At 35.9% G+C, this 18453-nt stretch overlaps 1 protein-coding gene across 5 annotated transcripts in view; it reads right to left on the bottom strand.

The window, feature by feature from the left end:
* Lrch (Leucine-rich-repeats and calponin homology domain protein) overlaps positions 1 to 18453 on the bottom strand; it is a 454905-nt gene that overhangs the window by 346597 nt on the left and 89855 nt on the right. For all 5 annotated transcript variants that reach the window (XM_090411096.1, XM_090411095.1, XM_090411098.1 and 2 more), the window contains exon 2: positions 9904 to 10048. In XM_090411096.1, the coding sequence (XP_090267222.1) occupies positions 9904 to 10048 (145 nt within the window). The remainder of the gene's footprint in view (positions 1 to 9903; positions 10049 to 18453) is intronic.

Here is an 18453-nt window from a genome sequence, read left to right as displayed (position 1 = left end):
GAAATAATTTTTGCACTATTTTTCTGAAGCTTTTCTTTCCAGAACTAAAACATTTTATGAAAAAAATTCTCTTATCAAAAAAAAAAAAAAAATGAATAAAAATAAATTCTTTCCCTTTTTTTTTTTAATCTTGCAAAATTTCAATATACAAGATGCATTTGAGATCATGTTTTCAGTTTTGGATATTCTGCTGTTGAACATTAAATGGCATTTCTTCCATATTATGAGACTTCAAAATTGAATTTAATATCATCGAGCCTACTACAGACAGACAGGAAGAACTGTGGACATCTGCCTCAGTGAAGACAAAAAATATATCCGGCACTTTCACTATGGCAAGTCAGGTCTGGCAGACCATGCTTTGGATACCCCGGCACACAGGATCAATTGGAAAAAAACAAAAGTACTGCACAGAAGCTTCTACAAGTCAGAGAGGTTGTTCCTGGAATCAACAGAAGCCTTAAAACATACTCCAAACCTTAACAAGTATGGCTGGATAAATCTACCAAAGATTTGTAAGACAGTCATCCTAAGACCAAATTAATATTTATTTTATTTTTTTTTTCACAACTTTAGACTATTATTTTTCAAAAATTTCAAAGAATACTACTATTTGGACTACTATATTTTTTTCAAAACTTTGAACTACTGTTTTTTTTTTTGTTTGTTTTAACTTAGATGGCACCATATTAGGACTTTAGTCTTGTGTTGCACGCTGTAATTACTTATACTAGCCCCACTGTTACACCGGATTGTGGTTGTCTCGCATTTGTAACACACTTTGTTTGTGTGCTCTGAAGATGCTGAATATAATACCAGTGAAATATTAGCTTTTAAGTTAATAAATAGTTATTTTCTTATCAATCTGTGTTCGCATCAATATCGTTTAAATCCAATTCAACGTGTGTGACGAACACATAAGCCTATTCACGCAGTGAATTTAATATTGTACCTTAATACTTTACAAGACTCAGTTTTTAGCTTAAAAAATGAAGCAGATAGTTTGTCATTTATAGGAGTGCATGCATGTATATCGAGCAGTTTAAAACAAAATATCAGATACTTATCACATATAGATTATTTCAAATCCAAAACTTATATCCATTTTTCAAGTATTTCATTTATGATGACTCCACACAACATAAAAAGTCACAAGACCTATAAAAACTATAATGCCATGTGTGGGCAAGTGAAAAGGAGAAAATGTAGTTCGTTGATGTTTCTTAAAGAGTGGAAGGTTGTACTCGGTGGGAAAAAACAGTACAGGGAAGATTGTTCGAAAGAATAGAGGTGGATGGAATGAGGGAAGCTGATGAGAAGTCAGTTCTGTATTTTTAGAGCAGGACAGCATATGAGTGTTGGCAGGTGGCTTCTCTAGTTCTTAGATGGTTAGAAGAAAGCAGAAAAATGGTAGCTGTCAATTAAGAGGAGTGATATCCATGAAAGTAACTACAGGAAATGTGCAACACTGCAACAAGGGCACCTATAATAAAGTGACTGAAGGGAGTCTGTGAGGGAAAGGTCATATCTTTTAAGTGGATGCCCTCTTCTGAATTTTACTTCAAAGTTCGTCAGATCTGAGACTTATTGAATCATTAGGAGTTGAGCAGAAGAGAAGTAATGATCTGAATGGGGAAAAAAAATTAGAGGCCGAGTATATGTGATATGTAATACGTGTAGCATGTATTACATGCTAACATATTTGTGTAATATGTTTTATATTTTATGTGTTTTATATTTTATATGCAATATAAGCTGATCTCAAAAGGAAACTGGAATATTATCAAAAGGAAGAGAGGATAAGGTAGGATTTTTCTTGCAGGTAAAAAGACAGGCTTAAGTTTGTCTTCACTCCATTTGAGGGTCTTGAGATCAGTGTTTAAATCACTGGTTACAGATCTTGAGGCTTTTATCATTTGAGTACTACAAAGATTCTCAAATGAGGAAGAGGAATGAAGAGTACTGTTATTAGCAAAGCTGTGAATAGGATTTCAAGTCAGAGAAAGAAGGTCATTGATGTACAGGAGGAAGAGCATGGGTGAGAGCACAGAACCCAGGGGGGGGAACACTTCAGCACTGAAGGAAAAATCTGATTAGAGGAAACCATCTACCATGACATGCAATGAATGACTGGTGAGGAAGCTGGCAAACCAATCAGAGTGTAGGAGAGAGGCCATAAGATGACAGCTTGTTCAAGAAGCCTTAGTGGCAGACACAATCAAATGCCTTTGAAATATTCAGGGTATTAACATGGGCTTTTCCAAATCTTTCCATGGTCTATTTCTGAAGGCAGGTGAGATTAGCTAGGATGTCAGCTGTAGAATGGCAGAATCCATACTGGTGATCGCTAATAAACTGTTGAGTCTCCAGGTAATGAAGAGTACTATTGTTAAGTAACTTTCTCCATCGCATTTGAAAGTACTGAGGTGAGAACAGTAGATCAATAGTTAGATGACTGATTTTTGGCTCCCTAAATAGCGATGGGTACATCTAGTGCCTAATTCAATAGTCATACAAATGAGGCAAGATTATCAACAAGCTAGCAAAGTTATAGGACATGAAACCAAGAATAATGCACACATTATTCACCATCTTGATATTATTTACCTACAAACGACAAGAATGTCTGTACCTCACTAAGTCTTAGCATTAAGATTAGTCTAAAGGTCTCTTTAGAAATATAGCTCAAATACACTGCAAATGTTGCACTAGAAATATTAGAAAATATCTGCTAATATCACCAGTACATTTATAATATGCAATAGCCAATATGAAATACTATTGCACTGTTGTCGAATGAACTTAGACTTAACATTTGTGAAATGATACTCAATGCTAACTTATTATCAATTTATTAAATACAGTGGTATCTCGCTAATCCGAACCTATTTATTCCGAACCTTCCAGTAATCCGAACTGTGGTTTGAAAGAAAAAAGTTATTACGTATTATTATTTTGCGTACTATTATTTTTATTTAATAATTATTATTTTAACTATTATTATTTATTTTATTATTATTACAGAGAATTTTTTTCCATACTGTCGAGTGTACGGTTATAATAGAGGCCTATTTTGATTTATTCTGTTCACGTTTGCTTTTTTCATACTGTACAGTGCATACTGTATTGTCGGTGTGAATCACAAATATATACAAGAGGAAATTCAAAACATGCATAATTTGGTTAAAAATATAAATCCAGATGTTGAAATTTCATAAACAGCTGTTACAGAATGGATTACAGATAGAACCGAAAGTGAATTTGAAATCAAATCAGATGCTGAAATTATAAATATGACGATACAGAATGAATTAGAATATGATGATGATGACGACAAAGAACTCTAAGAAAAAAAGTAAAACATGAAGAGGCAGTTGACAGTTTTAATGTGTGTATAGAATGGGCTAAGCAGAATGATATGCCATTCTACAAAATTTCATTGCTAATGCAGCTCCGAGAAGAAGCATTCGAAAAAAAGTTCGACTTCCAAGAAGCAAAAGAAAATCAGTGACTTTTTTACAAAGAAATAAAAAAAACTTTTTCCGTGTTATTTTGTTAAACTTTTTTTTGTGTGTTGTGTACAAGAAAGTGATTTTTTTTTTTTTTTTACGCAAATTAAGTTATGTACTGAACTATGCAATTTTATTAAATCAGAATCCTCAAAATACAGATACATAAATTAAATTTTTTCCTAAAATAAACTTGCATGCTGTATTATTTTTTTTGTTTTACATTACAGTACAGTAGCCTTTTTCTATCAGTTAATTTATTTACAGAATTAAATTGATGTACCATTAGAATCTGATTATTTTTGTCTTAAACGCTAGTTATTGTTGTCTCCTGGAGGAAAACTCGCTAATCCGGAGCACGGTTTTTATTAGTTCAGATTAGCGAGATACCACTGTACTTCTGACTAGCTATGGGCTATTACATACACTGACAAATATATGATATGATACAATCCAAATTATTAGCTATGTTGTAGACATCCTTTGGATAAGAATATAAATTTTATATTCTTACTGGAACTTTTATCAAAAAGTAAAGTTCCAGCTTTACTATTTGATAACATGAAATACTTAAAGCAATTTTAATTTTTCTTTACTTTTTTATAGTGATCCCATTCACAAGAATGTTGTTCAACCTATACTGTGAATGGATACAAATGCAAGACAACAGAAGAAGCTTCCTAATATTGAATTTGAAAACTTCTACATTGTACATTTTAGGAAATAAGACTGTTCCAAAAGAAACCAGCAGCAGAAAAAATTAAAGAAAAATTTGCTTTAAGAGTTTGGTGTTAAATAAGTGCTATGCACATTTTAACTGATTTAGAAGAGTGGGGAATTATTGATGCCAATTCTGATAAATTGGCATCTGGAAATATTTGTAGAAAATGCAGAATAGCAGAAAATGTGTCTGAAAAGGGAGTGAATTAGAGAGAGACAAGTCATTAACTGCTCTCTTTTGTAGGGAATCAAGAAGAGAACTGACCATTTATCAAACCATATCAAGAAGGCAATTTGTTGTTCTGAAGAACTGATCACTGAGAGGTGCAAGGTGCTCTATCAGAAGTCAGCTGACATAAGAGTAGGTTAATTGAAAGATCATTATTTTAAAGGTCAGATAAATGGTAGATTACTGTATTTTTAAGAGAACCACCCCCAAATGTGAGAAGTAGTATTTCAATGGTTGGATAGAATTGCAATTTGAATACTATTAACAAGTCCAGCAGTTAGCCTAGTGGCTGTGCGCTTCACAACCATATGCCTGGGGAAGGAGTGTCCTAGGTTCGATTCCCATCAGTGACATGAGGAGCTGAAGGATCTTCCTCAACCAAGGCCAAGTTAACTGGTCTTCAGCGTGGATAGTAGGGTCCCCCCCCCCAGTTTAACCTGGGGTTTTTCATCCGCAAAGCAGGCAAACCTTATCCTGTGAATGATTTGAGGTCGGATGATTAATAAACCCTCGACACCGCAAGGTAAAAGAGGGTAAAAGGAAGATGAGATACTATTAACAGTTAATCAGAGATAAAGTAACACCTGAGGCCAAATTAAAAACCCAATTTTTTACGATTCTGGGGAAATGATATTCTTAATGTTTATGCCAAGAGATTTGAGATTAGAATAATCCCAAGAAGAAACTCATCCTGCCTAGATATTTGAATGTTATCAAAAGTATAAGTAAAAGGGAGTTCTTGTATCTGAGTATGTGAGTGAAATAAAATATGACTGTTTTACTGACATTGAAGTTCAGGAAGTTATTGGAACCCCACTAAAGAATAGTTAGAGATCAAACTTTAACACTTCAAAAGTTGATATCCTAGAAATTTGATTTTAGTGATGGAAGGTTTCTCAAATGAGGAAAAGGTTTGCAGTCAACTTAAGTTCACTGATATATTAAGGAAGAATAAGTACATGAAAGAACAGAGCTTTGGGCACGCCAGCATCAGTTGCAAAGCTCCGTCACGTCTGGAAACCCAGATGCATAATCAGACCATAAGATGGAATCTTACTTAATAGGCCTTGGTGCTAAAACTGATCAAATGCCTCAGAGATAAAGAGCAACCACTTAAGATTCGCCTCCAAATTTTTACAATGCATTTGTCCAAAAGGTAAGAATATTCTTGCTGAATCTCATTGACAGTGGTGGAATTTGCACTAGCAACCATTTATTAAATGAGAGGATTCAAGGTAGCTCAGATTAGTTTTAATTATCAGACCTCTAGTGGAATCAAGACATCATGGGAGGTGCCACTGTCACACACAGCTCATCACAGGTTTTAAACACATTCACTGTATCTGCATGCACCACTTTCAAGCAATGCATTCCAATCACCTGCCACTTGCCATGAAAAACTTATTCTTCAACCACACACCACTTAAATACTCCTTATAGTATTTCTTGAGAACCTCTTATTCTACCTCTGTCTCCTCAATTTCAAAAATTGTAATTCACATTAATCTGGTAATAACCCTTTACCAACTTATTATTATACGACACCTCCAGGGAGTCCAACAACTCATCGAGGGAGGGCACTTGCTCTATACCTCTGTCTCCACCACTCGTTCACAACTGACCGCAACTACACCAACGCCATCTACTGTCAATCACCACAACTGGTATTTCCACAGACAATCACAAACATCCATGCCCACAGCGGGATTCGAACCTGCAGCCTTTTGGGTGGAGAGCGGATACCCTAACCACTCGGTCAGCCAGGCTGGCAATGAACTTATGTTCAATCTCATCCCCCAATCCTCCTCCTATCCACTAGATTATGCAAATTACATTTCCTCAGTATTTCTTTACAAGAACATTCAAAAGATTCTGGACTCTTTCCAATATTCCTTTATCCCAGGGATCGGGAACCATTTTGAACCAAAGAGCCATTCCACCAAAAAAAATTAATTGAAAAACAAAATTTTGGGAGCCACAACTTCAATTCAATTTTTCCTGGTGACTCAAAGTTGCAGTTAGTTCAAACTTAGGTAAATTTGTTTTTAATTCAGTACTTCCAGATATCAAATACCACTTTTATGTTTGCATATAAATTTTTTTTATATGTCCAATAAATAAAACATTAAGTTTGATTAAGTTTTTAATCACAAAACATAAGAATCCAAGAGGCTTTTGACCCTATGGACAAAGACCTACAAACAGAACTAATGGTACTGCTATGGGTTCCTTCCCACCAACTAATTTTTACATAGAACACTTCAAAAACAAGACTTACCAGAGCTACATACAATCCCAAACATTGTAAAATTTTTCAATTTTACAGCGATTGTCAATACAGTTATAGGAAAACTCAAAAAAGAACAATTTAATTGAAAGCATGTGATATTATGTGCAATGTTGGCTGCAAGAGAATAACTCCATCTGCATTAATAAATATTCAAAATAAATTACAATAAATTGATTTAGTTAATTATTTTTAAATTATAAACAAAATTTAATTACAATTATGGAACACATGAATGATGAATATCATCTTATTCTGATCTTCATGAATTTCTCAGAAAAATTCAATTAACTCAAGAATCAAATTTACCCTAGAAATAGAAAAACTGCCTTCCTTTTCTGGATGTTCTCATCCTACGTCAACCAATTGGCAGTTTACAGTTTTCAATATATATAGAAAACCAACTCATACTAGTTCTAAATACATTGATTCCAACTCTCATCACCCTTATCAGAAATATAGTGTAATCAAATCCTTAGTTGACAGAGCTCATAAAATTTGTTCTACAAATTCTCTTTTAAACAAAAAACTGTTTATTATCAGAACTACCTTAGTGCAAATGGTCATAATGCAAAAACTATTAAAAAATAATAATTATGGCTGCCGTCTTAACCCTCCTCAAAAAAAATTATCAGAATTTGTATTCAATATGTTAAGGGACTTTCTGAAAAAAATAGCAAGATTACTTCAACAGACTAATGTACAAGTTGCTTTCCATCCAGTTCAACAAACATGATACATTTCTTATCTCACCAAAAGACAAATATCCCCCTCCTCTATCTCACCTGGAGTTTATAGAATCCTCTGCTCTTGTGGCATATGTTATTATGGACAAACGGGTTGATCTGCACAAATTCGTCTGGAAGAACATCAGGAATATATTTCTCTTAAACCCAACAAATCCGGTTTAGCAAACCACACTTTATCTACAAAACACGGAATTCAGTGGAACAAAACCAAAATGTTACATAAAAGTTACTTTCTTCTAGAAAGACTCTACAAAGAAATTCACAACCTGAATTTGAACAAATGATTGCCTAAAACTTCAATTTGGGGAAGTTATATTAGCCAATACTCACCATTCATGTGTTCCATAATTGTAATTAAATTTGCTTATAATTAACTAAATCAATTTATTGTAATTTATTTTGAATATCTATTAATGCAGATGGAGCTATTCTCCTGCAGTCAATATTGCACATATCACGTGCTTTCAATTAAATTGTTCCTTTGAGTTTTCCTATTGATAATGCTATGAAACTTGGATGAAAATTTTACAATAAAAATATTAAATGTGTTTCTGGTATTAATATTTTACGATGAATTCTTCCACTTATGTCTTGATTTTCAGACAAATCTAACATCAAGATCCAGGAGTGAGTGTGCTGAGAGGCATAGTACAGAAATCTCAACAGCTTGATGTGGAACCATCAACTGCACATAAACCAAACTACTAACAACAGCACAGCACAGCACACCACACTAGTATAAAGAGTCACTGACAACGTAGGTCATTGTTAGTGACATGGGTCAATGAATCATGATGAAGCATTATTTTAGACCTATAAGAGTTTAGTGTACAGCAAATGAGTATATTAATCCTAGAATAAGCCTCATTAATTTCACCAAATCAAGCAATGGTGAGAAAGAAAAAAAAAAAAAAAGAAACATGAGTTTTATGTTTACAATCTCAATGTCTTCAAAATCTTGGAGAAAAAAAAAGCAAGCTGTCTTTGTTACTATCCTTCTTACTTTTAGAAATGATATGTTACATTTTTATATAATAATTTTTATTAAGACCTGTAGCTATTCACCTCTACAGTGAAATAGTCATTCGTTTTCAAACTGGTGCGACTTACTTAAATGAAGTGTTAAACAATAGTAAAATAATCGATATAATTAATTCCAGTAGCGGCTAGTGACAACAGAAACAGGTGGGGCCAGGGGCCAAAAACAACTTTTTTTTTTATATTTATATAGCGGGTTCTATTATTGATTTATAGTTATTATTTGTATTAAAATAACGTTTAGTAAGAATCCACTGATGCATTGAAGTATTAATTTTTTTTAAATTGTTAGGACTGAACATATACGGGCTCAATGTATTAATAACACGAAAACTCGAAAGATTGGCAGTCAAGGGCATAGCTCAACGGACTAGAGCAAAAAAAAAAAAAAAACCACGCTCAACGGACCAGAGCAATGAACTAGAAATTCAAAGACGCTGGTTCGACTCCAGCTGGCCACCCTACAAAATGTTTTCATTTTTCAAGTGTCAAAACAAGAAAGTTATTATTTCTTGTATTTATTTTATAAATCAATATCGAAACTTCCAAGAAATAACGAGAAACGTTTTTTCGATAAACTATCGATTTTGTTCACAGATAAAATGTATTGTTTATAGACATAATAAAAATTTAAACTTTAAAATAAATTATAACAAAAACGACAACAATAACTAAAAAAAATAAAACAGATCAACAATGAGAATAAATAATAAGACAATGAAAGAATCGCCCGCTATTTACGTACAAACCCAGTGACTGGACCAGACTAAACTGGCCCCAAGATAAGCATTGTATCCTGTAAACAAACACGATCGCTAGTGCACGTGCCTCATACATGCCCTGTGTTCTACATGTATAAAATAGGGCCAGCCGTGGCTGGCCCCAGAGACCATACTAAGTCGCATTATACAATATTGCCACAAAATACTACAGTAATTTTTTTTATTAAACAATAAAATGTGTTGGAAATAGATCAAAAAATAATAATTACAAGAAACATTTTTTAAAACTATAATTATTGGGCTAGTTATACAAATATAGGTGGGGCCCGGCCTCTATAGACGAGTCGCCCCTGATTAATTCTGAAGATTCAAAAAGTAGTGAAAGTTGTACAGTTTGCTTTTATCTACCTGGTAAAAAGTGACAAATGACTTTTCTAGATGAAATGAAAGTAGCAACAGTGAATCGACTGTTAACACAGAATTCGCGATTTTTTTTTTTTTTAATAATCTTATTATATAGTTCTTGAAGCAAATAAAAAGAAAACTATCATAATATATTATAATGAATTAAAAGTCTCAAATCAAAATTTTAAAGTTCTAACAGAGTACTGCTTATGAAATTGTATTACAGAATTGAAATAAGGCTCACCTGAGATTTAAATAAGTCAAAGACTGTAAGGTAATCACAGAATCAGGGATGGATCGAATAACATTGTGATAACAATCAAGCCTTTCCAGTAGAAAATACTCGCAGACTTCGGACGGAACCTCACAGAACCTATTTTTGGACAAGTCTTCCAAAAAAAAAAAAAAAAAATATATATATATATATATATATATATATATATAAGTCCAATGTAAAACTGAATATTAAATTTAATATTTATAAACATCTAGTTTTAAAATTTAAGTTCTGAACTTTCATAACTATATTGGATAAAATCAAATTATGTTCCTAGTCTAATACAGTGTTTTTCAGAGTGGCTGTCATGACACTGACTTGAGTGTTACATCCTGCTCAGAAGGTGGTGCTAATTTTTTTAAAAAGAAATTTTCAAGTTTATCTATAATTTTATTTAGTTATATTCCCACCACAAAAACTGAAGTTTCATTCTACTATGAGTGCCTACCATAGTTTAAATGTACTTAAAATATTTTGTCAGTCCATTTCATCCATCATTCCTCCACTTTGTTGCACCTGTTAATACAAGAACAGCAGCTTCCCAGCACCCCATTTTTGTGCAACTGCAAAACACATCGAACCTACTTTTCTTCTCTTTTATTCCATCTACTTCTGCCTTCTGGAACAACCTACCATAAGAAGCATTTACAAACAATTACAACCTGCAATGCTTAAAGAAAACAAAAACTTCTGAGTCCTCACCTGCAGCCTAGACAGGGCAATGATGTGCTTATAGATCCTTCAACCTCATGTATGGATCAATATATACATATATCTTCAACTCAAAAGTTAGATGGTTCATTAGTATTGTGGAAGCTAAGTGTTGAATAACATACGAATGTTACTCTTGAAACATTTTAAGTTACTTCAAGCCACCAACACTGAAAATTGTTATCTTAATACATTCACAAACATCTACACCACAGTGGTATTTGAACCCATATCCTACTGATTGAAGAGTGGAAATACTGTCCACTCAACCAAAATGAAATTTTTTATTTTAGAAATTATTCAGTGATCACAAAGAAAGTAAAATATTTAAGTGGTGCATAAACATTTTTTTTTTTGTTTGATAATAATACTACCACTCATCATTAAGGATTATCAGTATGGGAATATAGTGCACAGTACTTTTAATTTCATATGGTTCAAGTGGTTTATTCCTCAAGAATTAAACTATTATTTCAGAATTAGTATGCTATCTTGAAATATTATTATTATTTATTATGTCTGCACAGTTATCCTAGTGGCTTTGCGCTTCGCAACCATATGCCCGGGGAAGGAGTGTCCTAGGCTCTATTCCCGTCAATGACGTGAGGAGTTTAAAGTTCTTCCTCAGCCATAGTCAAGTTAGCCGGTCTTGGGTGTGGACAGCAAGGTTTTTTCCGCCAGTTTATCTGGTGTTTTTTATCCCGCAAGCAGGCAAACCAGTCCGAGGACACACACAGATTACAGTCAGGAATACTGACCCAGCCATAGTCTGATTTGTCAGCCTATGCCGGTTCCAGAGCCCGGATAAAATTTGGGGGGACTAGATGGTACCGTGAACTCCCAGAAAAAGGGGGACCGCTGTATCATCATAAGGAATTTATTCATTTATTTATTATTATTATTCAGGCCTCCATGGAGTCAAAAGACTCTACGAGAGGAGGTCCCCCCCCTAAGAAACGCAGTCTATCATACTGCTCCTTGAACTGACTGACTGTTCTTGCTCTCACCACTCCATTAGGCAATGCATTCCATGGTTCAACCACCCTCCATGCAAAGAAACCACTCCTCACCATCTTGCTCACAGTTTCCTTTTGTAACTTCCAGGGATGGCCTCTTGTCATCACTCGTTCCCACTGTTCAACCAAGCAAAAGAACTCCCCAGTGTCAACCCTGTAACCACCTCTCAACAGTTTAAAAGTCTCAATCACATCACCTCTCCTTCAATCCACCAAACTCTGCAGTCCACATTCCCTCAGCCGATCCTAATAACTATCATTTTACAGTCCTGAAACCATCTTTGTTATCTGCCTTTGTACCCTTTCCACAGTTAATTTATCCCCTTCAAATCCTGGGGACCAAATTTGAGAACAATAGTCCAAGTGGTCTGATCAGGGTCTTAAACAAAAGAATCCTTCTCATTATTGCAGCAATCCTCTGTGTTACCTTCACCACCTTTGCAATGTCCCCTAAATTTCAGGTTTCTATCAATCATCAACCCCAGATCTCATCTCCCCTACTTCCTCCAGTATAACTCCTCCCATAGAGTATGCAGTGTCGATATCGATGTTTCCCAAACCTCAAGACCTTACATTTTGCTGCATTAAACCGACATCCCCATTCATTTGCCCATCGATCTAGCTTATTCAAATCCTCTTGCAGGGCTGCTGTATTTGCACTATTACTAATAATCCTTTCCAGCTTCACATCATCTGCAAACAACTGAATAACCCCTTGCAATCCACTGACAATGTCATTGATATAAAGTTTAAACAATATAGGTCCCAGTACTGAGCCCTGTGGGACCCCTCTTGTAACCCTCTGCTTCCTTGAAACTGCCCCACCATACACAACTCTCTGATACCTATCAGACAGACAATCCTGAATCCAGTTGACCAATTTGACATTCAGACCCATGTGCTGCAACTTAAATATCAGCTTATCATGTGGCACCCTGTCAAATGCCTTCGCCAAGTCTAAGAAAATGACAGTATATGCCTTTCTCTCATCTAATGCTCTTGTAACTTTATCATAAAAGGCTAGCATATTGCTAAAACATGAGCACCCCTTCACAAATCCATGTTGACTCTCACAGATACCATTACCCTCATCTGCCCAATGCTGAATACAGTTCTTCACTACTTTCTCCAAGATCTTATTAACTACTGATGACACACAAACTGGCCTATAATTAGACACTTCCAGTCTGCTACCGCACTTATGCAATGGCACTATCTTACCTTCCATTCCATTGGCACCTTTCCTGCAGCCAGACTTTCATTGAAAAGCTAGGTAAACCCTGTCAGTTCCCTAGCACATTCTCTCAAAACTCGTGGTGAAATACCACCCAATCCCACAGCTTTACTGACATCCAGAGTACTCAGTATTTGAAACACTCTCCTCCTGTACCTCTAAACCTCGAAGCTGCCCTATCCCTCTAGCATTAAAACTGATTCCTCTAGGATGAAATACTCCAATAAAGTGTTCATTGAACAATTCCACTATGTCCTCTGTATCTGTCACTCTATTCCCATTTTTATCCCACAATATCATTCTTCCACAGTCATTTCTCCTCCTACTGGCCACATATCTAAAAAATTCCCTAGGATTTTCGTTGGATCTTAGGGCTAATCTCCTCTCACATTCTAGTTTCGTCTTCCAACCATACTAGTCACTCTTCTGTTCTGTGTCTTATACTCTTCATGCATCTTCTCTTCACCTGTTCTCTTTATATCTCTTGCACAGCCTCTTTTTCACATGCAATTCCTGTTTAATATTGTTTGTCATCCACTTTACTCCAAATTGTGTCCTCTTGTTCACTTGTGATATACAACTTACCATTGCTGCTAACAAATATTCTTTCATAATTCCCACGCACCAATGATATCCCAGCTTTCCAATTCCTCCCTCCATGAAACTTCCCCAAGTTGACGTCTTAGACTATTATCATCACCTGCCTTATAATTCCACATATGTTCCCGTCTCTTTGATACTCCTGCATATCTATTCATTTTCCAAGTCAAAACCATATGGTCACTCTCTCCAACTGGTGGAAGAGATGTCATCTCAGTTCTTATCACCTCTTCTGATGCTATAACCAAATCCAAAACTCTTGAACCTCTTGTTCCCTCTATTACATGTTACCTAAGACATTTGTCCCTCAAGAATTCTAGAAATTCCATTCCCTTATTGCTACATGCATCTTCTGCTCCCCAGTTTATACTACAGTAGTTAAAATCTCTCATAACAATCATTCTTCTTGCACTTGCCAAACTCAACTGTCTAAACATTTCCTGGTCCCCACCCTCTGTACTCCTGGGTCTGTAGCAACACCCCACTAAATATCCTGTCTTGCCCATTTCTACCTCACACCATATGCTTTCAAAATCATTAGTGTCACTTCCTTCCAAAGTCTCCACTCTTAGAGGACATAGGTCGTCACTTATCATAAGCAGTACTCCACCATCACGCTTTCCCTTCCTATCCTGCCAAAAAATGCTGTACCCAGCAACTTCTATTCCTGTTATTATATCCTTTTCTGTCAACCACGTCTCAGTGATCCCAATAATTTTTGGCCAGGCTGATGCTATCTGCGCCACCAATTCCTCTCGCTTATTCCGTATACTCTTGGCATTAGTATATAGCATATAAATGCCATTGTTTCTATACCTAGCATTATCCCCTCTAGACTCCACTGGGCTCAGTGTTACTTGATGTCGTTCCCCCTTCTACCAAGTACCCATTCCCACAAGAGGCCATCCCCCCTACTACCATCCTCCCTGGGATGCACGGACTTTTTCAGAACAGCAATCTCTCCAGATGCCTATGTCCTTCCTTATTCAAATGCAAGCGGTCTCTTGCATACAATTCCTCTGTCCTCAAACGCACTCCAAGCATCCACATATTCCAGTTCTCTCGTCACACATTCTAGCTATTATATCATTCAATATTACTGCTCTTCTGCTCAGTTTGTCATTATCATACCTAGGCAATACACACATACTATCTTTCCTATCTGTGTCTTCTTTCGTACCACCTCAAGCAAGAATCTCATATCTCTCGCTGCCCTATTTACACCACCACTCAGTCATTTGTTTCCACCATTACAATCATCTCATCCACCCTTTCACCTCTCTTAACTGCCAAAGCCACTCTTTCTATTGTTCCTCCTGGCAAACACTCCTCATACATCCTATCTTGAACACCACGGATCATTGAGTCTCCATACATTATACCTCTTACCATACCCTGTGTCCTATTGTTTCCATTTTCTCCTCTTCTTTCATTCCCATACCTCTCTCTCATTCCCTCTCTTCTACTGTTTCCATTCTCTTCTCTATATCTTATAAAACAATAAAAAGAAAAAGATCAAAGTAATAAAAAGATTAATAGCATGCATGTTGGTTGAAGCTCATGTTCACAATTTAACAGAATGAAAATAACAAAGGAGGACTGGATTAAATGTTTTAATAACTAGAATATTCCATCTCTACCAACGAGATATCATTGTATTACAACATAAAAAGATGTAACATGCCCACAAACACAAAAAAGCAGAAACGATTAGTCTCAAAGCCCTAAATCCTAGGAGGAGTATCTTCATGGGCCTCTAAATAGGAAACTTGTGTTAAGCAGGAGGTCTAATAATTACAATTTCCAATATCTTCACATTTTTCAAAAAGGTAGTTTCTTTTTTTAGAATCAGCAGCTGCTCTTAAAATCCATTTTATATTTTACTGGCATTAGTTATCCATTCCTATATGGTTGACATTCCATTACATTACAAAGATTAGTAACAATGATAAAGTTTTTGTTTTTATCCATTTCCGAAGTAAATCAGATTTTTATTAATGATTATTACAGGACACATCCAGAGAGCCCAAAGACTCATCATGGGAGGGCACTAAATGCATTTCACCTACTAATTCTAGGTATTATTTCTGGGAAAATTCCCATGTTACTCCTCTAAAATAAACTATTATTTTAATGGCTAATATAGCCTACTTTCGTTTAGGAGGGGCACTCCTAAACGAAAGTAGGCTATATTAGCCATTAAAATAATAACTACTTAATTCTCCTGTTACAACACTACTACCATCAATGACATCTACCACCCATCATCAACAACAGTATTTTTTGTCTGGAAATTGCATGTTCCGAATAGGAGAAAAAAAAATCCTGCTACCTCTGTATGAGATCAGCTAACTGCTAGGAGAAAAAAAATCCTGCTACCTCTGTATGAGATCAGCTAACTCACTTTCAATTGAAAAAGCCCATAAAAGGATTCCCCTCGTCATGACGAGAATCGAACCTAGGTCGTTTCCAATCAACGGGTCCAAAGTTCCGCTGTCCTTCCAATCACACTTCGGAAGTACTTTTAAATATTGATTATTACTACAAAATAAAAAAAAAATTGTTATGTAGTAAAATACAGTCACTTTATATTACTGGTTAGTTATTGATATGCTGCAAACAAATCATTTCCTCTCATAATTTTTAACTTTTTTTTTTTTTTAAATTATGCCATCATAAATGCGAATATGAATATCTGGAGAGACACCGTAATTCACTGCACCTCAAGCAACCTACTAGACACATAATACCATAACTGTAAATTATAATTCCTTTACCTCTAAAGTTTTTCTAAATACTTATTCTTTCCATGCCTTATGTGCCAATCTCATAGTTCATGTCTCATTAATATCTATTGACACAGTTTATATACATACCAACCACATATAGGTTAGTATACGAGGTGCTACTCAAATATTTGGGTAATTTGACCATTAAAAAAAAAAATTTACTTATCCCAACTGTTAGTTTTGAAGTAATCCCCTTAGGCATGTATGCAGCAATCCCAGTAGTTTCTCCATGTTTCCATTATCCCTGGAAGTCCTGAAGTGCAACTGTGTTGAGCACCTCCTGCAATTCTGCTTGGATCTCCTCAATCTTGTTTCATCTTGGGGATCAGGGAAATGTTGCTGGTGAAATCTGGCAAATAGGGGTAGTTGAGAAATGACTCATGTTTATAGAAGCCAGCAAAAAACTGTTGCTGAATAACTAGTAATGTGTGGGCAAGTGTGTTGTCACTTAGTGGAGAACTCAGTCATTGTTCTTCCACTTGCATGGATGTTAGCACTGAATAATCTCCCTTAGTCGCTTACAGACTGTCGGTCAGTAAAACTTGACTGACAGTCTGACTGGGTGGAGAGAATTCTTTGTGGACGGAAAAAAAAAAGTGGGGTAATCAACACTGACCTGACATTGCTGCAAACTTGACAAATTATTTTGACTACTGCTTTGTCTCAGGGGTCATAACTGTAAATCCTTGATTCATCACCAAGAAATGGGGTCATCTGCAGGATGTTCAAAGATTAAACTCTGGTTTAATCTTTGAACATCCTGCAAACAGCAATGCAATGTTCTTTCTGGTTATTATTCAACAGCCTCAGACAAATTTTGCAGCAATGCATCTCACATTAAAAATGTCTGAAAAAATGCATGAATGGTCCCATATAGAAGGCCTGCAATCTTGCACACATCATGGATAGTTCAGCTACAATCAGCAAGGATGGGTTCTCACACTTTTGTGATGTTTTCTGGTCATTCAGAAAGAACACTCATCAACAGAGGAATATAATGGAATATAATGCGAGAGAATTTGTCCAATGCGATGTGTGTGGAATGTATGCATTCCCGAATGAGGCTGGAGTATGGATTGAAAGTGATAGTGGTGGGAGAATGTGTAGAAAGTGTATGCAAAGTGAGGAGTCGAAGTATGTGTCAGGTTGTGAGACAGTTATGGTTGAAGAAAGCCAGAATGCGAGTGAAAATAGTGGATCGATAGGGAATTGCGGTGTACAAGATGGCAATGTGAGCGGTGATCTAAGAAAGAGCGAGAGCAATTATACAGAAAGAGAAAATGGTTTGAATGATAAAAAAAAATGAGGAATTATTTGTAGGAGGTGAGATCGCTAGGCTGCACGCAGTAATACAAAATGCGCAGCGGCAATTGGAGCACCTGCAAAACTCTTTCCAGAGTGATTCGGCTAACGTAAATAAACAGCGTGTGCGAGTTTCCAAAATGAAGGAGAGAGTGTTGTATGGTGACTCATTATTAAGAGGAGTAATAGATGGGAGTGTAACTAAATCGTACTTACCGGGTGCGAAATTTAAGGATGTAAGTGAGAGCATTAGAGTGCAAAAACAGAGGGTGAAAGAAATAACAATTGTGGCTGGTACGAATGAATTGAAAGGTGATAAATTTTTTATGAGAGAGGACTTGAAAGTATTGTTAAAGGTAGCGAAAGAAAAGAGTGACAGAGTTAGAATGGCGAGTCTGTTACCGCAGTATGACAGAGAGGAGTTTAGAAGGAGGGCCATAATCGCAAATGATATTATGAGCAGGTTATGCGGACGGTGTGGTATGGAATTTGTGGACGTGTGGAATGAGTTTGATGGGCGAAAGGACTTATACAAGATGGATGGCCTGCATTTGAATGGACTTGGTGTGTGGAGACTGGAAAAAGTGTTGCTGAATGAAGTGAAAATGGATGTGCAGAACCAGGGAAACTAGAACTACCAAGGTGGCAATGGATATCCAGACATCAGTGAGACAGTTGAGTGTAAAAATGTATATAATGTACCTGAGCCAGCAATAAGGACAAAAAATGGGAATAGGATATTTAGAATAACGCATCAAGATAGGGATGGGACAAAGGGAACACTGCAATTCATGTATACTAATGCCAGGAGTATTAGGAACAAGAAGGAAGAATTTTTGGCCTTGATTGGCTCTTCCTGGCCACA

Source organism: Typopeltis vanoorti, chromosome 21, assembly GCF_054136105.1.
Source record: "Typopeltis vanoorti isolate ZY-2024b chromosome 21, IOZ_Tvanoo_1.0, whole genome shotgun sequence".
Lineage (NCBI taxonomy): Eukaryota > Metazoa > Arthropoda > Arachnida > Uropygi > Thelyphonidae > Typopeltis > Typopeltis vanoorti.
The sequence above is the reverse complement of the archived record's forward strand: the minus strand, read 5'-3'. Positions and strand labels throughout refer to the sequence as shown.